This window comes from Lolium rigidum, chromosome 3 (genome assembly GCF_022539505.1).
Source record: "Lolium rigidum isolate FL_2022 chromosome 3, APGP_CSIRO_Lrig_0.1, whole genome shotgun sequence".
NCBI classification, from domain to species: Eukaryota; Viridiplantae; Streptophyta; class Magnoliopsida; order Poales; family Poaceae; genus Lolium; species Lolium rigidum.
Genome location: NC_061510.1, coordinates 264,233,361 through 264,256,170, shown reverse-complemented (window position 1 = coordinate 264,256,170; position 22,810 = coordinate 264,233,361). Strand labels below are relative to the sequence as shown.

Genomic DNA, 22,810 nt, shown 5'->3' with positions numbered 1-22,810 from the left:
TCTTATGTACTTTGCTTGGATCGGTTTGTTTTTGTTTTTGTTTTTGTTTGAATAAAATGGATCCTAACATTCATTGTGTGGGAGAGAGACACGCTCCGCTGTTGCATATGGACAAGTATGTCCTTAGGCTTTACTCATAGTATTCATGGCGAAGGTTGAATCTTCTTCGTTAAATTGTTATATGGTTGGAATCGGGAAATGCTACATGTAGTAATTCTAAAATGTCTTGAATAATTTGATACTTGGAAATTGTTGTGCTCATGTTTAAGCTCTTGCATCATATACTTTGCACCCATTAATGAAGAAACACCTAGAGCTTGCTAATTTGGTTTGCATATTTGGTCTCTCTAAAGTCTAGATAATTTCTAGTATTGAGTTTTGAACAACAGGGAAGACGGTGTAGAGTATTATAATGTTTACAATATGTCCTTTATGTGAGTTTTGCTGCACCGGTTCATCCTTGTGTTTGTTTCAAATAACCTTGCTAGCCTAAACCTTGTATCGAGAGGGAATACTTCTCATGCATCCAAAATCCTTGAGCCAACCACTATGCGCCATTCCAAAGTAAATTGCTTGAGTGCTACTGATACGTCTCCGACGTATCGATAATTTCTTATGTTCCATGCCACATTATTGATGATATCTACATGTTTTATGCACACTTTATGTCATATTTGTGCATTTTCTGGAACTAACCTATTAACAAGATGCCGAAGAGCCGATTGTCTGTTTTCTCGCTGTTTTTGGTTTCAGAAATCCTAGTAAAGAAATATTCTCGGAATTGGACGAAATCAACGCCCGGGGTCCTATTTTGCCACGAAGCTTCCGGAAGACCGAGGGGAAAGAAGTGGGGCCACGAGGCGCCGCCACACTAGGGCGGCGCGGCCTAGGTCTTGGCCGCGCCGGCCGGCGTGTGGGGCCCTCGTGTGGCCCCCTCGCGTTGCCCTTCCGCCTACAAATAGCCTCCGTCGCGAAACCCCCGCATCCGAGAGCCACGATACGGAAAACCTTACCGAGACGCCGCCGCCGCCAATCATCTCGGGGATTCGGAGATCTCCTCCGGCACCCTGCCGGAGAGGGGATTCATCTCCCGGAGGACTCTTCACCGCCATGGTCGCCTCCGGAGTGATGAGTGAGTAGTTCACCCCTGGACTATGGGTCCATAGCAGTAGCTAGATGGTTGTCTTCTCCTCATTGTGCTTCATTGTCGGATCTTGTGAGCTGCCTAACATGATCAAGATCATCTATCCGTAATACTATATGTTGTGTTTGTCGGGATCCGATGGATAGAGAATACTATGTTATGTTAATTATCAAGTTATTACCTATGTGTTGTTTATGATCTTGCATGCTCTCCGTTATTAGTAGAGGCTCTGGCCAAGTTTTTGCTCTTAACTCCAAGAGGGAGTATTTATGCTCGATAGTGGGTTCATGCCTCCATTGAATCCGGGACGAGTGACGGAAAGTTCTAAGGTTTGTGGATGTGCTTGTTGCCACTAGGGATAAAACATTGATGCTATGTCTAAGAATGTAGTTATTGATTACATTACGCACCATACTTAATGCAATTGTCCGTTGTTTTGCAACTTAATACTGGAAGGGGTTCGGATGATAACCCGAAGGTGGACTTTTTAGGCATAGATGCATGTTGGATAGCGGTCTATGTACTTTGTCGTAATGCCCAATTAAATCTCACTATATTTATCATGACATGTATGTGCATTGTTATGCCCTCTCTATTTGTCAATTGCCCGACCGTAATTTGTTCACCCAACATGCTTTTATCTTATGGGAGAGACACCTCTAGTGAACCGTGGACCCCGGTCCTATTCTTTACATCGCATACAATCTATCGCAATACTTGTTTTATCGTTTTTCGCAAACAATCATCTTCCACACAATACGGTTAATCCTTTGTTACAGCAAGCCGGTGAGATTGACAACCTCACTCGTTTCGTTGGGGCAAAGTACTTTGGTTGTGTTGTGCAGGTTCCACGTTGGCGCCGGAATCTCCGGTGTTGCGCCGCACTACATCCCGCCGCCATCAACCTTCAACGTGCTTCTTGACTCCTACTGGTTCGATTAAACCTTGGTTTCTTACTGAGGGAAACTTGCCGCTGTGCGCATCACACCTTCCTCTTGGGGTTCCCAACGGACGTGTCAACTACACGCATCAGCTACCTTTAAAATTGCTATCCTTCACCTTTGCAATATATAGCTCATGGGACAAATAGCCTAAAAACTATTGTGGTATTGAATATGTACTTATGCACTTTATCTCTTATTAAGTTGCTTGTTGTGCGATAACCATGTTTCTGGGGACGCCATCAATTACTCTTTATTGAATATCAGTGAGTTGCTATGCATGTCCGTCTTGTCTGAAGTAAGGGAGATCTACCACTTTAATGGTTAGAGCATTCATATTGTTAGAGAAGAACATTGGGCCGCTAACTAAAGCCATGAATCATGGTGGAAGTTTCAGTTTTGGACATATATCCTCAATCTCATATGAGAACACTAATTGTTGCCACATGCTTATGCATTAAAGAGGAGTCCATTATATGTTGTCCATGTTGTCCCGGTATGGATGTCTAAGTTGAGAATAATCAAAAGCGAGAAATCCAAAATGCGAGCTTTCTCCTTAGACCTTTGTACAGAGCGGCATGGAGGTACCCCTTTGTGACACTTGGTTAAAACATGTGTATTGCGATGATCCGGTAGTCCAAGCTAATTAGGACAAGGTGCGGGCACTATTAGTATACTATGCATGAGGCTTGCAACTTGTAAGATATAATTTACATAATACATATGCTTTATTACTACCGTTGACAAAATTGTTTCTTGTTTTCAAAATAGAAGCTCTAACACAAATATAGCAATCGATGCTTTCCTCTTTGAAGGACCTTTCTTTTACTTCTATGTTGAGTCAGTTCACCTATTTCTCTCCACCTCAAGAAGCAAACACTTGTGTGAACTGTGCATTGATTCCTACATACTTGCATATTGCACTTGTTATATTACTCTATGTTGACAATTATCCATGAGATATACATGTTATAAGTTGAAAGCAACCGCTGAAACTTAATCTTCCTTTGTGTTGCTTCAATACCTTTACTTTGATTTATTGCTTTATGAGTTAACTCTTATGCAAGACTTATTGATGCTTGTCTTGAAGTGCTATTCATGAAAAGTCTTTGCTTTATGATTCATTTGTTTACTCATGTCATTTCCATTGTTTTGATTGCTGCATTCATTACATATGTTTACAATAGTATGATCAAGGTTATGATGGCATGTCACTCCAGAAATTATCTTTGTTATCGTTTACCTGCTCGGGACGAGCAGGAACTAAGCTTGGGGATGCTGATACGTCTCCGACGTATCGATAATTCCTTATGTTCCATGCCACATTATTGATGATATCTACATGTTTTATACACATTATATGTCGTATTTATGCATTTTCCGGCACTAACCTATTAACGAGATGCCGAAGAGATGCCGAAGAGCCAGTTGCTGTTTTCTGCTGTTTTTGGTTTCAGAAATCCTAGTAAAGAAATATTCTCGGAATTGGACGAAATCAACGCCCAGGGTCCTATTTTTGCACGAAGCTTCCAGAAGTTCGAAGGAGAGACAAAGTGGGGCCACGAGGCGGCCACACACTAAGGCGGCGCGGCCTGGGCCTGGGCCGCGCCGGCTCGTTGTGTGGGGCCCTCGTGTGGCCCCCGGACCTGCCCTTCCGCCTACATATAGTCTTCGTCGCGAAACCCCCGCACCGAGAGCCACGATACGGAAAACCTACCGAGACGCCGCCGCCGCCAATCCCATCTCGGGGGATTCGGAGATCACCTCCGGCACCCTGCCGGAGAGGGGATTCATCTCCCGGAGGACTCTTCACCGCCATGGTCGCCTCCCGGAGTGATGAGTGAGTAGTTCACCCCTGGACTATGGGTCCATAGCAGATAGCTAGATGGTTGTCTTCTCCTCATGTGCTTCATTGTCGGATCTTGTGAGCTGCCTAACATGATCAAGATCGTCTATCTGTAATTCTATATGTTGTGTTTGTCGGGATCCGATGGATAGAGAATACTATGTTTTGTTGATTATCAATCTATTACCTATGTGTTGTTTATGATCTTGCATGCTCTCCGTTATTAGTAGAGGCTCTGGCCAAGTTTTTGCTCTTAACTCCAAGAGGGAGTATTTATGCTCGATAGTGGGTTCATGCCTCCATTAAATCTGGGACAGGTGACGGAAAGTTCTAAGGTTGTGGATGTGTCTGTTGCCACTAGGGATAAAACATTGATGTTATGTCCGAGGATGTAGTTATTGATTACATTACGCACCATATTTAATGCAATTGTCTCGTTGTTTTGCAACTTAATACTGGAAGGGGTTCGGATGATAACTCGAAGGTGGACTTTTTAGGCATAGATGCATGCTCGGATAGCGGTCTATGTACTTTGTCGTAATGCCCAATTAAATCTCACAATACTCATCATGTCATGTATGTGCATTGTTATGCCCTCTCTATTTGTCAATTGCCCGACTGTAATTTGTTCACCCAACATGCTATCTTATGGGAGAGACACCTCTAGTGAACTGCGGACCCCGGTCCATTCTTTTATACTGAATACAATCTGCTGCAATACTTGTTTTACTGTTCTCTGCAAACAATCATCATCCACACTATACATCTAATCCTTTGTTACAGCAAGCCGGTGAGATTGACAACCTCACTGTTTCGTTGGGGCAAAGTACTTTGGTTGTGTTGTGCAGGTTCCACGTTGGCGCCGGAATCTCCGGTGTTGCGCCGCACTACATCCCGCCGCCATCAACCTTCAACGTGCTTCTTGGCTCCTCCTGGTTCGATAAACCTTGGTTTCTTTCTGAGGGAAAACTTGCTGCTGTGCGCATCATACCTTCCTCTTGGGGTTCCCAACGAACGTGTAAGTTACACGCCATCAGCCGTCAGGGCGCTGCCCTCGCCCACCGCCTTTGATGGCCGGGCCACCGCCGGCGGCCAAGGGAAGGGGATTTGGCTGCCTTTTCTGTCTAGGGTTTGGTCGCCCCACCCGCGCGAGGCGACCCGACGGGAAAGTGACAAGATGAAAAGATTCAACTGCCTCTATATAGTGTATACTCTTGTTTTTCATGTATTTCAGAAATCCTATGCTAGAATCATAAATACCTCTAAAATCTAGCGTCCACGTCCCCTCTTTTCTCTAAAACTAGATGATGCCCCGCGCGTTGCTGCGGAAATCTGTAGATTAAAATATTACAATAAAAATGTGCAGTTTTAATTATAAAATTGGTGAGCATACTGAGTATTAATACAATTACACTTCTTGCTTCATGGAAGTGATCTAGGATTACAATACTTCAGAAGCTCAAATATTGCGGTAAGACAAAAATAACAGGAAGGTGCTATGTCCATTATATGCTTAACATGTTTTCATAATTTTACATGAAAAGTGACTCCAGGAGGGACTATGTATCGCAGATACCATCCAGTAGTGCAAACTGCAGTACTTCGTCAGTTCCATACTTATGTCATTAGAAGAAGAAAACTTTAACATATATTGCACACCGAGAGATACACGGCGGAAAACTCTAACACGCAGGGAGATTCTTCATCTAGCATCTCTGTTGTATCACATGGGATAGTAGCAAACTATACACGGAGAAGGAAATAAAGAAGGCGTGTAGTCCAATAAAATAGGAAAGAGGAAATAATACAACAAAAATTGGGCTTCACATCTGGAGCTTCATGCCCAACTCGATAAAATATCTTACCGGAGAACTGCAAATCAGCAGATACATGTGTGACTTGTTTCTGCAAAATCAAAGAAAATGGAAAATAAAGGTGATGCTTTAGATGTAAATCACTACTAACCAAAATAATAAATTTAAATCACGGAATGCAAAGAGATCCAGAAAGAAATAAGTGAGGGAGGAGGGAAAGGAATCAGCATGCTGACCTTGCCGCTCCTTTCCAGGCTTCAACCTTGAAGCAAGAGGATCTTTGGGTGAGAAAATTGCATGTCCCTTTTCATTCAAAAAAGAAATGAGAAGAAGAAGCTTATGGGAATAGGAACTGTATTACCATGAAGAAGGGCAATGCTACACATACGGAATTTTTTTATGGAAAAATCATATGGACTCACAGAACACAAGCGGAAATCTAAGGTCAGCCCCGGATTTTCAGGAGGGGATCAAATTCTAACCAACCAATGCAACCCACGTTGGCCCGTAAGGTTTCCGTAACCCAGTTTGTCCGTAAGTCTGGGATTACCGGCAGAATAAATAGGTGGACTGCTCGCTCTTCTCCCTGGTGTGGATCTGTTTTCCCCTAGTGCTCTGGGGAGAGGAAGGGGTGAAGTTGTTGCTTCATGGAAGTGATCTAGGATTACAGTATTTCAGAAGCTCAAATATTACGGTAAGACAAAAAAACAGGAAGGTGCTATGTCCATTATATGCTTAACATGTTGTCATAATTTTACATGAAAAGTGACTCCAGGAGGGACTATGTATCGCAGATACCATCCAGTAGTGCAAACTGGAGTACTTCGTCAGTTCCATACTTATGTCATTAGAAGAAGAAAACTTTAAAATATATTGCACACCGAGAGATACACCGCGGAAAACACAAAACGAAGACAGCTAACACGCGGGGAGATTCTTCATCTTGCATCTCTGTTGTATCACATGGGAATTCTATGAAGCATCTAGCAAGAAAGTAGTATCAAACTCTACACGGAGAAGGAAATAAAGTAGGCGTGTAGTCCAACAAAATAGGAAAGAGGAAATAATACAACAAAAATTGGGCTTCACATCGGGAGCTTCATGCCCAACTCGATAAAATATCTTACCGGAGAACTGCAGATCAGCAGATACATGTGTGACTTGTTTCTGCAAAATCAAACAAAATGGAAAATAAAGGTGATGCTTTAGATGGAAATCACTAAACTAACAAAAATAATAAATTTAAATCACGGAATGCAAAGAGATCCAGAAAGAAATAAGGGAGGGAGCAGGGAAAAGAATCAGCATGCTGACCTTGCCGCTCCTTTCCAGGCTTCAACCCTGAAGCAAGAGGATCTTTGGGTGAGAAAATTGCATGTCACTTTTCATTCAACAAAGAAAATGAGAAGATGAAGCTTATGGGAATAGAAATTGTATTACCATGTAGAAGGGCAAGGCTCGCGCTTCATTGACACGGCAGAATAAATAGGTGGACTGCTCGCTCGTCTCCCTGGTGTGGATCCGTTTGCCCCTAGTGCTCTGAGGAGAGGAAGGGGTGAAGTTCCAGGCCAAAGGCCAAGTAACCGATGGGTCAGCAGAGTCCTGTAGTTAAGCACTCCCAATAAAGATTCAATATTTTGCCAATGGAGAAAGAAACAACGATGTGCCATGCTGCATGTGATAGAGAGTAGAATTAGTGGCTGAGGTGGCAACTTTGGTGAGGTAGATAGCTTGCATGTTGAGAGAAATACTTTTAGTGGGTTGCTCCTATTTAGATATTATAGATAACTGTATGAGAAAGCTGGTCGAGCGAGGGAGCGAGGGGCTGATCTGCGGCAATACCTATCGCATGCTGATGATAAACAAATCGTCGGACCGCTCCTGTGACATCCATTTTATTCTCATCCGACGACTGGGGTGAGAATAGAATGGACGGCATAGGAGCGGTCCGACGATTTCTTTGTCATCGGTCTGCGATAGGTAGTGTTTACCTTAGTTATTATTTCCTCAAAAAAAAAAGATGTCCATCACCAGCCCGAACGTAAAGTCGGTACCACTCACCTAAGTCGAGCCAGGCCCAAACTTTGGTCATTAATGGTGAGTTCATAATGTGCGACTTGGCATGGAGTACCTAGCGATCTTTTGTACTTTTTCCCTATCCTCCATGCAATGTGCACCGTGACATGCATGTAGTAGACCAACTTGTTGTACTCTCCATATCCTGAGTATAATGTGCAACCTGGCAAGGAGTATATGACGAGATGGCATTGCCATTGGCATGGTGTTGAGTGAAAGTCCAGTTGGGTGTTAGGCATTGCGCTGTACTGAACCTAGCTTGCGCCTTTACCATTTAGCAAGAGAAGGAGGAGAGATGAGCCAGGGTGGCGGCGGCAGTGGAGACGGAGCACTGGTGCCGGAGCCGCAGCCGCAGCAGGTGGTCCGCGCTAGGACGGTGCATATGGCGGCGGAGATGTTGGACTGCCATACTTGCCACCTTCCCCTCAAACCCCCCATCTTCAAGGTGAGATCAACCAACCAACGCCCCAATCTTTCTTTTCTTGCAGAATAGTCCTGTATAATTCCAAGTCTTGATCTTGCTTCGACATCTGCTTGGCTTGATCGATCCCTTTATCTTTGGGTCGCGTGCTGCAGTGTGACGCGAATCATCTGATGTGCTCGTTCTGCCGCGGCGCCCACGGCGAGTCCTGCGGCCGCACCGTCGCCCACTCCACGCTCGCCGACGACTTCGCCGCCGCCGTCTTCGTGCCGTGCGACTACGAGAAGCACGGCTGCAAGGTCGGCGGGGTCGTCTACCACGAGGCCGCCTACCACCGCCGCGCGTGCCAGCACGCGCCCTGCGGCTGCCCGGAGCGCTGCGGCTTCTCTGGCTCCCTGCAGAACCTCCTCAAGCACGTCTCCGAGCACTCCCGCGCCATCCTCGTCATCCGCTACGGCCAGCTCGAGGCCATCAGCCTGCCCCTTTCCCGGCGCTGGCAGGTCCTCGTTGGCGAGGATGACAACGACGCTGATCGGCGCCGGAGCGTGTTCCTGCTTTCCGCGAGCGAGCGCGGCGCGGAGGAGGTGGAGGTGTCGCTGGTTTGCATCCGGGCGGACGGCGGCGTGCCCCCACAGTTCTCATGCAAGATCGCCGTGGAGCACTCGGACGACGGCACGAGGCAGACCCTGGAGTCGCCGGTGATGAAGAGCAGCTCCCTGTCCAGCATTGCACCAGCGCCGGGGGAGATGAAGTGCTTGAGGGTGAAGAAAGATTACCTCACCGGCGACAGCGTCCCCGTCACCGTCTACATCGACAGGCTCGCACATCCTCCTCCTTTTAGTCCCAAGTCTCCAGCTTTTAGCCCCAAGCCTCCTCCATTTAGCCCTACACATCCATTTAGTCCTAAGTCGCCCCCTTTTAGTCCTACCAATCCATTTAGTCCTAAGCTGAGTCCTAAGCGTCCTTTTAGTCCGATGTCTCCTGCGGCTGAAGGAAAAGTGTACAAGAAAAGCAGAAAATGAACTAGCTAGTAAGCGAAGGAAAGCAGCTAAGTAATAGTAATACCTCCGATCCTTAGTTAAGCAAAGGTGTGTTTGTGTGTGTGTCCTCACCTTCACTGTGCTGCTCCATCTTCATTTAGTCTGAATTATGTCTTGTGTTCCATATCATGGATCTCTCAGATGTGTAAACCGTATGACAATTTCGGTGTTGTTCCATCTCCAGATGTGTGAGCTGACTTACATCTTGTTCTTTTTTTGTTGTTGTATATGTTGTGTGAGAGTACAACCTGAATTCAGTTTCAAAATAAAATAATTTGTAACATGACCCGGTTCGGCAGAAGGCTGTGGGTCGTTGGTTACTTTTTCTCCCGCAAAAAAAAAAAACACCTTATTCTCCCGCCTTGCATAGTTGATATATCACTTTGTTCCATAATATAAGCTGTTTTGGCAAACTATCGCTTCTGATGTTTGCTATTCAAATACCTGCAATGGCTTTAAGAATCATGGTTGGACCATACATATGCCCCGGAGTACTGACGTTTCCATGTTGTAAGGGAGTTCTTCCACCTACGATGCATACTGTCAATGCAATCAAGCATGCCTGGTAACCCTCTTGCCTTGTTCATAGCCATCAGCATTATAGTGTCGTCAACGGTAGGACAGGCTTGGAGGAGATTGTGCGCACACGGACAGGGATAAGAATGGTGTGGATGTAGAACGAGTCATGTGTGATGTCCGGAGAAGAAACAAGGAGGCGACTGATTAAGATGGACCATTGTTCATTAGCCATGAAGCGTGTGTTACTCAAGTAATAGTAACCACACTACCAAGGAACTGCCATCCAAGATTCTTTATCTGCCACTCGTTAGCATGTGCGGAGATTGGATTGACCGAATGGTAGTTATACATTCAGAAGAGAAAGAGTATCTTTTTTTTAGCTGAAAACAGTATCATATTCATGAAGAGGCATGATGATTTGACGAGCTGCTTCTTTTTATTGCTGGATATTTCTAAATAGATACCTCGCGGAGTTGAGCAAGAGAGACCATGTTATCATGTCGCTTGTACACACGTGTGTATGTCTTTTCAAGCCAATTAATTAAATGTAAAAAAATAAAAACTGAAGAGCACCTCAAGATAAGCTATATTTTTGTGTCAATGAAATACAAACATATAATTTGAAAAGCAGCTGAGGATGGGGAGAAGAGAACTTTTCAAAGATAATAATAATAATAATAACAATAACAATAACAATAACAATAATAATAATAATAATAATAATAATAATCTCTTATTCTGACCAAAATATAGTTTGGTAAATAAATTAGCTTACAACCTTGAATAATAGAAACGGTCTGTGAATATGGGATCTAACTACAAAATATGACATCTGCCGAAAACGTATGATACAACTCAACTTCCTGAATGCTAAAGAATAAAAGCTAGCCTACCAAGAGAAATAACTTGATAATAAGTCGGATGGAATTTCTTAATGTCTCACGTTTCAAAAAAAAATCGCTTGATATGAACAAATAGATGGGGAATGAATTCATAAGTTTCTAGGAAAAATATAACTAACAATTGCAATCTAATCATATTTTCCTTGAAAAGATAGTAGATACATGAAACTAAAGCATTTTACAATAAGGACACATACTCTGCTCAGTCGATATATATTCATGTACAGACCACTCACAGCACACAAGATCACATCATTTTGACCTATTTTCCACGAGTTCTTCACTGAACGCCCAGAGTTTCTTGGCCAGCTCTGCATCTCTCGCGACGGGCGTTGGTGTTGCCTCGTTGCAACCAGCGAAGTATTTGCCGGATACACCCTTGGCATCAGGATGCAATGCCAGATAAACAGTAGTCGCAGCTCCCTGCATATCAATATCTTCTTACCATTTCGTTTTCGTGATACAGATCCTCTTGTAACGGATTGAGTGATTGAAACAGATTCTAGTGTAATATCAAGAGCGATACAGTTGAACAGCGCAAGCGATTAGATTACCTGGGGCACGTCCTTCAGGAAAGTCTTGGCCAGAGAGAAAATCGAGGTCAGCACACCTGCAGAACATTCGGTTTAAGGTTTGGTGTTACTGCTTAACTGAGCAGTAAAGAACAGTTCTGTCCCAGAATCGATGCATTAAGTTCCTTGAAATATTACTATTTGTCACGATGTAGCGAGCGATGTTAGTTCCGATGACTCCAGGGTGCAGAGAATTTGCAGTCAGATCACATCCTTGTTCCTGGGTTTCCACCAAACTACCATTAGTCAATTAGACCTTTAGAGCCTAAAATGATGTGTTACCTTATTGTGCAATATCTATTTCATCAGGAAAAAACGTAAACAGCAGCATTTTGTTGCAGCATTGCTTAGACTACTTGAATGTATTGTGATGTTTCAGCTGACGTTTGCTCTAGGCTTAACTCATGATGAATACCAGGGACGTAACATTTAAGGGATTGCAGACCTGAAAACGCCTGGACAGCTCATTCGCATGGAGAATATTGGCTAATTTGGAGTGCGAGTATGCACTGAATGCATTATACCTGTAATTTTTTTGATAGTTAGAAGGAATTTCAGCTAGGTTTTATGCCGACTTCATGCAAACAAAATCAGTTAATACATTACTCACTTGGACTTGTCTTTCAGCTTGTTCAGATCAAAGCCTGAGCCATTGCTTCTTCTATGAGCTGTTGAAGATACGTTCACGATCCTGCCCTGTACACCGGTCTCCTTGGCAGTCGATTTCATCTTGTCAAGTAGAAGATTTGTCAGCAAGAAATGGCCTGCTCGTAAGGTGAAAATTAAACAGGTGTTTATATAAGCCTGAATTACTGAACATCTCATCTAAACTCAGCATCAGCAACAGCATATCCCACAATGTTTGCATGATTTAGGATATATGGGTAAGAGCACTTAAACAAAAGACATCAAACCACAAAGACCTTTGCATTAGTGAGTAGAAAAATGACAGTCTTGTTTATGCCATAAATGTAAAGACACATACGTACCAAGATGATTGGTGGCAAATTGCAGCTCAATCCCATCTTTGGATAGCTGGAAAGGGCAGGCCATTATACCTGCATTGTTTCTTCAGAAGACAAGCACAAACAACACTTCAGTCAGTGTGTTCACCACAACTTGTGCTTTTTTCGAGTATTTGCAGTGTGTCAGATGATGCCAGATTTACATACATGAGGACATTAAGATGCTTGTGAGATGAGTTGAAGGAGCGCGCGAAGCTACGAACGGAATCAAGGGAGCTCAGATCCATCTCCATGACGTGGAGCTTCGAGCTCGGGACCTCCTCAGCAAGGCTCTCTTTCACCTTCATTCCACTTTCCAGCGTCCTTGCTGGTATGATCACATTTGCTCCCCTCAATGCGAGAACTCTGGCAGTCTCCTTCCCTATGCCATTTGTTGCTCCTGCATGTCAACAAGTAAAATCAACTGTTATGCCTCCTAGGTTCTGAACAGATTATACTACAGGTTGGCTTGTGAACCATGATAGCTAAATTATTTTATTCAGGAAGCTCTGCTCCAAAATGGAACAATTATGAAAACAATACTGCTTTGCTCAGTTCATTGCATTAATAGAACCTGCTACTACATCCTCTTGGAAGATTGAACAATACAGTATGACATAGAAATATCTTATTGCAGTAATGGAACCTAGACTTGATACAGGTTTCCGGTAAAACAACAAAATAGTACTAATACTGCATCTTCTTAGAAGATTGAACAATAGTATTACGGTACATATTTCTTCTAATCTGCCAAAGTAAAACTTTATTTTAGCTAGCAAAAGATCCACTTGATTGGGTTCACAAGTATTACGGTACATAGACTTGATGCTTGTTTACGGTAAAACAACAAATAAATACTAGTACTATTACATCTTCTTAGAAGATTGAACAATAGTAGTATTACAGTACATGTTTCTTCGAATCTGTTAAATAAAAATTTATACTTACCAAGCAAAAGCTCCACTTGATTCAGTTCACAAGTTATGACCGCTGACTAATGATAGATAGTTTTCGTTCCAGACATAACCAACCACTAAAGTTAAATGTTCAGAAACCAGGGTTTGCGGTAAAACAACAAAATACTAGTACTATTACATCTTCTTACAGATTGAACAATAGTGTTGTTACAAGTTATGACCGCTGATCAATGATAGATAGTTTTCATTCCAGACATAACCAACCACTGAAGATAGATGTAAACAAACCAGACAAGAACAAAATACTACTACTACATCATCATTTAGAAGATTGAATAATAGTATTGCAGTACATATTTCTTCTAATCTGCCAAAGTTTTTAGCAAGCAAATAATCGATTTGATGATACCAATTAGGTTCACAAGTCATGACCGCTGACAAACGATACTCCCTCCTTCACAGTTTATTAGGCGCGCGTATACCCCTAGGTCATTAATTTAACCTATATATTTTAAATTATATAATGTAAAAATTATACTCCCTCCTTCACAGTTTATAAGGCACGCGCGTACCCCTAGGTCGCAAATTTAATCTATATAATTTAAATTATATAATACAAAAATTATATCATTAGAAAATAGAACATCTGAACTTTCTAATGATATAATTTTTATAACATATAACTAATGCTAACTTGATCAAATTTGCGACCTAGGAGTACGCGTGTGCCTTATAAACTGTGAGAGAGGGAGTATCATTAGAAAGTAGAACATCTAAACTTTCTAATGATATAATTTTTATAACATATAACTAATACTAACTTGATCAAATTTGCGACCTAGGGATACGCGCGTGCCTTATAAACTGTGAGAGAGGGAGTAGATAGTTTCAGTTCCAGACATAACCAACCACTGACGATAGATAGATGTTCATAGATAAAACCGACTGAACAACGATATATAGTTTTTGATCCAGACATAACCAACCACCGAAGATAGATAGATAGATGTTCATAAACCGGACCTCGACTCAAAGATAATTATTACATAAAAGGTAGTAGCAGCGTCGGAAATTGCGAGTTTTAGGATCAATCATCAACGCGGCGCTGCAGGGTAGTGTGGCTCTACTCGAAAGCCCACTGGTTCTCCCTGCGGATCTCCTCCTCCTCCTCGGCGGTGAAGTCGTTCTTGATGTTGAAGGTCTTGCGGATCTCCTCGGGGGTCTTGCCCTTGATCATGTCGGCGACGGTCTGGCAGGTGAGGTCGAGCAGGCCCTTGATGTTGAGGTAGTTGGCGGCGAGGATGAGGTCGAAGAGGGTGGCCTGGTCGACCTTGACGAACTCGGCGTCCCAGTTCTTGAGGTCCTCGGCGGGCGCGGGCGGGGCGGCGGAGGAGCTGTCGGCGGCGGCGGATGCGGAGTCGGCGGAGGCGGGCTTGGCGGCCTGGACGTGCTTGTTGCAGTACTCGATGACCTTGGAGAGGATCTTGGAGTTGACGTTGGGGAGCGGGATCCCGTTGTCGGCGCAGTCGTCCTCGATCATGTGGCGGATGGTCTGCGACTCCATCGCCACCGCCTCCTCCACCTCGAACACCTCGCCGTCGGACGACTTGAGGGTGATCATCTTCTTGGAGTCGTCGGCGGCCGCCATGGGGGTTGGAGATCGGGAAATCGGGGGGATTTGGGACGAGAGGAAACCCTAGCTGCTAAACGAGGGGAGGGGCGGCTGAAGAGGGAGAGATAGATTGGGCCTAGGTTCGGCACATAAATAAAGGGGAGCGCTGGCTTGGCGTACCCGGATCAAACCCTCCCATCCAGACTCCGTGTTCGTTTAGCCTTCATAATCCTGCTTTTGCTTTCCTTGCGTAAAAATAAAACATTTTGTTTATTTTTTACGATGTTTTAGATTTTTCTTAATTTAAATATATATATATATACACTAAATAATATTTACATACATCTAACTTTATAAAATTTTAAACACTTTTTAATGCACAAAGGTACTACCTCCGGTCCTAATATATTGATGCATCCACCTGCGTAAAGACATGATGAGCAAGCCTCCCTCCGCGTCAATTAAATCTAACCGGAGGAAGTACTATTATAGCAAAAGGTATGTCTAGGTCTTAGTCGACTAAGATTTAACTAAATCTCATTCAGGTGACATCACCTAGCTCAACCTAGTTGCAACTCATACAACGTAGCATGAATCTTGAGCCAAATTCAATGGTCTGGTTTTTTTTTCTCACTTACAATCGCCCCTAGTTGCCCTAGGTTAGCAACACCACCGCCCATTGTTGGTAGCATCGCCAGAAGTTGTCTTTAGCATCGTGGTCACCCCCTTGCAGCAACATCAACGTTGACTGATGGTAGCACTCGCGAGCTTCCTTTGTAGCTCAATGTAGCATCGGCGGTAGCCGCACACACAGTGGAGCCAGGACGCGGTGGGACATAGCGCGTGGCGGGCTTCTCGAGCGAGAAGGTACTCGGTGGCCTGTCAGCGACGAGCATGAAGTCTTGAGGGGGTATTTGGCGTCGAGCAAGAAGTTGGAAAGGCGTCCATGGAGCAGGAACATAGTGGGCAACGACCTGTATGTGGGAGAATGCGGCACGGTTACTGCGGCATAGCTCAGGAGGTGGTGAAGGGGTGGCGAAGGGGGTGGTGGTGAGCAGTAGGTAGGGATGACGTGGTGAGAACGAAGAAGAAAGCCGGGGAAGAGATAAGGAATAAGGTGTCGTCAGGTGGGGAGACGCCCGCATCCGCATGATGAAGGTCATCCGACGACGCCACACGCCAGGACGATGTGACATGCATTATCCCTATAGGCTGATATAAGGTATGAGGCATTTTGCAACCCGAACATACATCGTAAACCTCGCAACCCGTCCGTAAAGATTTTATGGGCCACATCAAATCGGACTCGTGGCCGGATAATCTACAGATCGGAGGTCGATTTGAGGGTCAGACCCATCGCATTTCCCCACCGCCTCCAATGGAATCCATCGTCGCCGACCAAATACGCCACCACAACCCCTAGATTTTGCGCCCCTGGTCGCCATGAGTCCCTGAACCCGCTCAATCGTGGCGGCTCCTGCGTCGACGCGCGGCTGTGGAACTCCAACAAGAAGCGTGCACAACTTGCCCGGTCGGAGAGCGCGTGGAAGCATGACGCCCTGCACTGGACCAACATGAGTCTAGAGTGGACATCGACCTTCTGCATCAGCGCCCACAACACGGAGGCAGCCACACAGGGAGCTCACACGTCGCCGCTCTCCGGGCTCCCTCTCCTTCATTAATTGTTGTCTTCCTCCACCAAGTCGGATATGGTCTGCATCGACTCGAACGCCCAGTCCGCAGACGAGGATTCTGGGAGCGACACGTTCCTGAGGACTTCATCGTCTGCTCATCAGATGAGGATAAGGTCATCGCGAGGCTCTCACAGAGGTCTCACCGCATAGATGCTACGGGGAAGAAGAGCACAACAAACTTCTCATCAAGAAGGGTCTTGCTGCGGAGAAGGAGTGCCTTGCTCGTCGAGTGCCTTCAGTGGAAGGCTCGGGTGAAGAACTTCGTCAACTTCGCCTCCGAAGACTAGTAAACTCACCGACGGTGTCACGGCCGCGTCGTAGGCTCTAGTGAGAATCTAGGAGCCGCATTACGGCAATTAGGGTTCACGCGGTGATGAATTAGGGTTCAATTTTGTGTCCTCTAGTTGCAAACATCCATGTATGCATGTCTAAAATTAGCAATGCATGAACTATGATCCTTGTGAATGTTCAGAATACTACCGCGAAGGACTTTTTTTTAATAAAAAAAAATACATGTTCTAGTTAGGTTTCTCTTCTAGCCGAGCTACTTTGAGACCAAACAATAATTTTTAGGAGGAAATTAAAATAAAACCCAAAATGTAATTTTGATCTTGGATGCATATGTTTCTGCCACCACCGGAAAAAATATTTTTTAAAAAAAAAATACAAACAAAAATTTCTCATGTATATGACGATATTCTATGTGCGTGTCAAGTTATGCCGAAGCCGATATTTTTTATCTCCTGTGTAAAATTGATAAAGAAAAAGTCATGTGGAGATCTTATTTTTAGCACCAAATTTTGTCTTTTTTACATATGACATAAAAGATATTGGTTTTTCCTGAAACCACTTTGCGGACACGTATAACATCAAGTTGTATGAGCAATATCTTTTATCGAACTTTTTAACATTTTATAATACATTTAAATTTCATTTCAAAACAGAAGCATATGCTCAGCTTGTGCGAAAACGCCCACACAAGGCTGATATTTTAAACTGCCTGCTAGAGATCCTGCTAGAGATGCTCCAAGCTTGTTCCAGCTTATTTTTAGTTCAGTTTATGAAAGCCGTGGGGCCAAATGCGTACAGATTCCCAATTGCAAATAACCTCACTAATCATGTTTTTCTTAATTACTTAAACAATCAGCACACTGACAATAGAAGCCAGACTCCGCATTCAGCAATGGCGCGAGGAGATGAGATGAGGATTGTTGCATAATTTCCTCGCTCTTTCTCGGCATCCATGGGATTCAGGTGTGACAGCAAGACACTACTAGCTCAGGCCACGGGGCAGACAGGTACGCACCTGTGACGATGGCCGTGAGATGGCTGGCGTCGACGTTGGCGGCGACGTCCTCGGCGGTGGATGCGGAGCCGAAGCCCGACAGCCCTCGCCGCCCCCAGGGCCAGCCCCAGATCCCCATCGCCGCCGCCGTCACCAGCTTCGTTTCGCTGGTTAGTCGGTCTGCCTAGCCTCTCCTCGATCCAGAGCAGATAGAAGGATAGAGAAGCCAGGTGTTTGAAAGGGAAAAGAAGTGGCCACTGGGGAAGGATCGTCGACCGTGGCACATCGACATTGGCTCGTCGAGCAGGTGTCCTGTTCCCATCAAAGAAATAGAAGGATGCCTCGGTTGTTGCGAAAAATATCTTTGGCTCCCGAGCTATTTCCCTCGTTTTCAAATATTCAAAAATCAATGATTTAAATTTTTCAAAGGTTCTGAAAACAAATCTGGACAAAGTCAATGATATAACCTACAAGAAAAAAAAATCGCAATGCAAAAGTCTTTGTAGTGGGTTACACAAAAATAACAATATCTGATAAATTTGGAGATTTTAAAATATACATACTCAGATCCATCTTTTGTTATATTTTGTGTAGCTAAAAATACTAATATTTTAAATCATTGCATACGTCCACATTTTACATATTTTTTGAAACTTGTATGTGTATTTTCCAGTTTGGTTAAAACAACATGATCATTGGTGCTCAGAAGCCAAAAATCTCCACTCTGGTTGTATATATATATATACTCCCTCCTCGAAATGTGCGGGGATGTTTTTCGGGTGTGTGTGTGGGTGGGTGCGGGGTGGGGGTCTGCTTTGTCTTACTTTCATCTATATACTTCCTACATTCTGAAATAAGTGATTCAACTTTTACGGAGGTATCTATACTAAAATGCATCTAGATATATCTGTATCAAGATAAAGTTGTGACATTTTTATCGTATAAGAGATAGTAAAAAAAGACATGAAACAAATTTCTTTTATTCACCTTTTCAGTCTATAATTTTGTGTTCCTTAATGTAATATAGGTGATTACGATTATAAAAACCTGCATAAAATCGAGAAAGACATGGCCACATATCAGAGCCTGCGTACACGTGTAGATATGTGTTGTATACAGACTCAAGCGTACTGCGTACATCCTGACAGCAAGCGCAAAATAAAACAGGAGAACTACGTACGTGATCTCGAAGATGTAAAATGTAGTGTGGTGAAAAACTAAGTAAAAGTATTGGATTTATATTCACAGATTCCTAATAAGAGCTCAAATGTAAATACTCCGTATAAAGGACTCATGAACAAATTGGTGCCATTTTCGCAAAAAGGAAAAAAGAGATTGGTGCCCTGAAAAAATCAAATAGAAAAACAGGCACCAAAAAGAGAAGCACGCCCGGTGGGACTCGAACCCACAATCGCTTGATTAGAAGTCAAACGCCTTATCCATTAGGCCACGGGCGCTTCTATGGTTACGTCTCCACTAGATATTATTTGTAGTCATTTCGCACTGCCTTCTGCACGTTGTATCTGGTCAATAGACCCTCGAGATGAAGAAAAGAAAGCGCCATGGACTGGTCACTGCCTCACTGGTGATCGACAGCGTGGCTTGTTCGCTTGGTAGTTATTTTTTTCATGTTTCCTTGCTGAGCAGCGGCAAAGAAATTGGAGTCGATCTGTCCCCCTCGTCTTCAGTATATGTTCTTCGCAGTTACACCCTCGGATTCTTTTTAATCAGCGCGTACAGAACAGAATTTTCAAGGGAGCTAGCTATTGCATCGCGTTGATTAAATCGGATCTGAGGGAGTACATATTTGATCGCTCATGTAGCGACATGATCTTGGATAGAGTACAACAGCCCAGCGCTGCTAATTTGAGTATTCACCAAGCTAAAATAAGTTGGAGATACTGTACCAAGCATGAGAAATCGCAACTGCAAAGCTAGATAGCAAATGATTTTGCAATATAAATTACTCTCCAAAATAACAGAAAACTTGCAAGGTATCGCATCAGTAGTATCTAGTCGATTTTGCAAAATATTGCTACAGGCTGAAGTTGTATTCACAGATTGTACAGGTACAGACCAAAACTTTTGTGAATCCAGCAAGTGAACATTCGAGCGTTCACCGCACAGAGGCGATCTCGAACCCTTTTGACATTCCATATTGGCCATCCATCACTATTTGGAACTTATATTCGCACAGCTCTTTGGGAGGCTACATATACAAATGTTATTACAACTTCCTGACAATTATTGTAGCAACACATTCTCATTGTAAAGTATTGGCTTCTAAATGTGCTTTAGGGATTATGACAACAGCTGGACAGCTGCGATTTTAGGGATCTTCTCGCGTAGCTTCTGAGTGAGGGCCACCCGAACAGTCATCACACCAGCAGCTGGGCCTGTGAGCCTGACCTTAACAATAGGTTCCTCGATTGAAACAAACTCGAGTTCACCACCACCTGTGCCTGAAAGGTACGGCCTGATCTCATCGAGCACCTGACATTCAGTAAAAAAAAAGAAACCAGTAGTTGGTCATTACAATACCTCAGCATATTATCCAAAACTAGTGAAAATACTCGAAGAATAATGTTATATGAGGGGAGCCTGGATACTGTTGATGACAGAAAGAAGGTGGTATCAGTTAGCATGTCACTACTTCACTCTACAAGGCACAACAACTATGGAATCAACAGAAGCTATTCGTACAAGGTAAAATAAATACGGACAGGAGGAACTTATCTATGCTATAGAGAGAAGTTTCACAACATGGCAAAACATTAACAAGCAAATTAGTGCACCATGAACGGATACACCATTGTGGACCTCAAATGTGAATACTCCCTCTTCGATAAATCATCTTAGAACATGTATAGTCAAATATTAATCCATCCGCTTAATAATATAAGACGTTCTAAAAAGCTAATTTAGAAATTGTACTAGTTTTGATGATCAATGAGTAAAAATTGTAATGACCACCCACAAGAATTTAATATTAGATTACAGTAGAAAATAGTGGAGTCGTTAATGTAGTTACTGTGGAGACCATGGCAAATTTCAAAAAGACCTACATTTATAAACTTGTAAGTCGCTAAGAACAGCTCATAATCAAAACACAGCCCCTTAAACAGCTCCATCAATTCAAGTTTCTAGCTTAAAATATAATTAACTAAAAATATCATCAATTTCTGAACTTAAGTTGCTAAAGCATATTTTTGCATGGTGCAAGGACACTTTTAGAAAAACTATACCTGAAATTGGGAAAAGTAGTATAACTCAACTCGACCTACAGCATAAACTTTTTCTCTTCCAAGTCTTCAAAATGTTATAGCCTATAGGTATCAACTACTCGCTAAAATTTTACTTGAATAACATAAAAACCATTACCTTTTCTATGTTCTCTTGATTCAACTCAAGACCAGTCTCCTCATCAGCGATGGGTTCAACTGCGACAATCTCTGGTATTTTCTCCATCAAACGCCGCTCAATACCCATCTTCATTGTTGTCACTGAGGATGGGCATGATCCACAAGCTCCTTGCAGCTTCAGCCTCACCACATTTCCATCAATTTCATGCAACACGACGTTGCCTCCATCAGCCATTAGGTAAGGACGCACTTCGTCCAACACCATCTCCACATTTTCAGCAGTCAATGGCAGCTCGACCGCTGGATCTGGGTTGGCAATAGCCTGCACCACTGCGAGAGAAGGATGCTCCATTTATGTCAACACTGGCACCATAGCTTCTTAAAGTTACAATAATACAAGCAAGTAAATACACTAGTATGCCCAATATCTGATCTAAAACAAAGATAGGATATGTTCCTGCTTGGTTCAAACTCAGGAATAGCTAACCGTGTTTTAAAAGAGTACAACATGCTTATAATTATAAGTTAGATCATCACATGCAGTACAAAGCTCCCACTATGGACTATCTCAAAAGAAGTACTCGCGATAAACCGGTATTTACATGGTCCCGGTTGTACAACATAAAAAAGGAACTATTCTGGATGAAGGGTCTAATGTGAAGTGCGCTTTCACTAATGTAACTACCATACACAGCACATAATATACCAAGGGTTTGCATCTCCAATTCATTGATCTATGACAGCATCTGAAGTCTGAACACCTTTTAGGATAAAAGGGTCGGAGAACGAGCTAGTCCTAGCTAGAGAAACATAAGCAAACAATCTAATTTGGAGGAACAACAGGCAGACTTGACAACGGAAAGATGGGGTTCACAGCAACACGATTTGGGGCGAAGAAATTGTGATTTGAGCCGATGTAATAGCCCGGATTTACAGCAACGAAATTCCATGGTACGTCTAAAAAGATTGTTCTGGTTTTATGCTCGAGACATCTACCAACCATTACCAAGCCGAAATGGTAAAGAAGGCAATAACCAAGGGGAAGGAGACCCACCTTGTCGCGGCCGCCGCCGGGGGCGAGCCAGTTTAGCAACCAGCCTCGGCGCGGAGGAGGTACGGAGACCCGTCCCCACCTGCGAACGAAACCAAGAAATCATCAGCTCGACGGAACCAACAAATCGCCTCCAGAGGGGAGGGGATGGGCAAAGAGAGGCGCAAACCCTAACCTTGAAGGGGGTCGCGGAGGAGGAGGTGGACGGGGATGCGGTCGGCGCCCACGGCGCCGCCGCCGCGGCCGTTGCCGTCTGCATCTCTACTCCTCGGGGAGCGAAGAAATTACGTGCGCGGGGGCGGGCCTTGGCTGGACTCTGGACGGGAGTTGGAATAGAGAAGCCAAAACTGTGTTTGTGGCTCGGCGAAGACCTGTGCTTGTGCTCTTTCCTTTTTCTTCCCTTTCCAAATTCTAAGGAGAGAAAATAAAAGGGCTGCTTCGAAGATTCGTTGCGCTGGTGCGCGCATTTCAAGTTTGCGTCATCGTTTACGTGTAAATTCCATCGTGTCATCGTGAGTTCTGAACCGTGTCTACAAGCCGTGCTTGGTTATTTGGGCTGAATTTTTACATCACTGACGCAGTAAAAATAAATCTTCATCTCGTTCCAGAC

At 43.7% G+C, this 22,810-nt stretch overlaps 4 protein-coding genes and 1 non-coding gene across 5 annotated transcripts; 1 reads left to right on the top strand and 4 right to left on the bottom strand.

The window, feature by feature from the left end:
• The first annotated feature begins 8,116 nt into the window (after positions 1–8,116).
• On the top strand, positions 8,117–9,422 carry LOC124696476 (putative E3 ubiquitin-protein ligase SINA-like 6). The gene is made up of 2 exons (XM_047229204.1): positions 8,117–8,266; positions 8,398–9,422. Exons 1-2 carry the CDS (start codon positions 8,117–8,119, stop codon positions 9,262–9,264), a joined length of 1,017 nt encoding a protein of 338 aa, XP_047085160.1. The 3' UTR covers positions 9,265–9,422.
• Positions 9,423–10,791: 1,369 nt separating this feature from the next.
• On the bottom strand, positions 10,792–18,054 carry LOC124703394 (short-chain dehydrogenase TIC 32, chloroplastic-like). The gene is made up of 8 exons (XM_047235610.1): positions 17,809–18,054; positions 12,448–12,679; positions 12,265–12,344; positions 11,886–12,039; positions 11,721–11,799; positions 11,414–11,495; positions 11,258–11,313; positions 10,792–11,126 (listed from the first exon to the last, which is right to left on the bottom strand). The coding sequence occupies exons 1-8, from the start codon at positions 17,924–17,926 to the stop codon at positions 10,956–10,958; spliced, it is 972 nt and encodes a 323-aa protein (XP_047091566.1). The 5' UTR covers positions 17,927–18,054; the 3' UTR covers positions 10,792–10,955.
• LOC124703395 (SKP1-like protein 1) lies at positions 14,109–14,986 on the bottom strand. Its single transcript, XM_047235611.1, has one exon. The coding sequence runs from the start codon at positions 14,842–14,844 to the stop codon at positions 14,320–14,322; it is 525 nt and encodes a 174-aa protein (XP_047091567.1). The 5' UTR covers positions 14,845–14,986; the 3' UTR covers positions 14,109–14,319.
• Positions 18,055–19,171: 1,117 nt separating the features above from the next.
• Positions 19,172–19,244, bottom strand: TRNAR-UCU. Its single transcript has one exon. It is a non-coding gene; the product is annotated as a tRNA-Arg (tRNA).
• A 563-nt stretch (positions 19,245–19,807) lies between these two features.
• LOC124703393 (nifU-like protein 2, chloroplastic) lies at positions 19,808–22,491 on the bottom strand. The gene is made up of 4 exons (XM_047235608.1): positions 22,376–22,491; positions 22,204–22,282; positions 21,169–21,479; positions 19,808–20,280 (listed from the first exon to the last, which is right to left on the bottom strand). The coding sequence occupies exons 1-4, from the start codon at positions 22,457–22,459 to the stop codon at positions 20,089–20,091; spliced, it is 666 nt and encodes a 221-aa protein (XP_047091564.1). The 5' UTR covers positions 22,460–22,491; the 3' UTR covers positions 19,808–20,088.
• Positions 22,492–22,810: the final 319 nt, after the last annotated feature.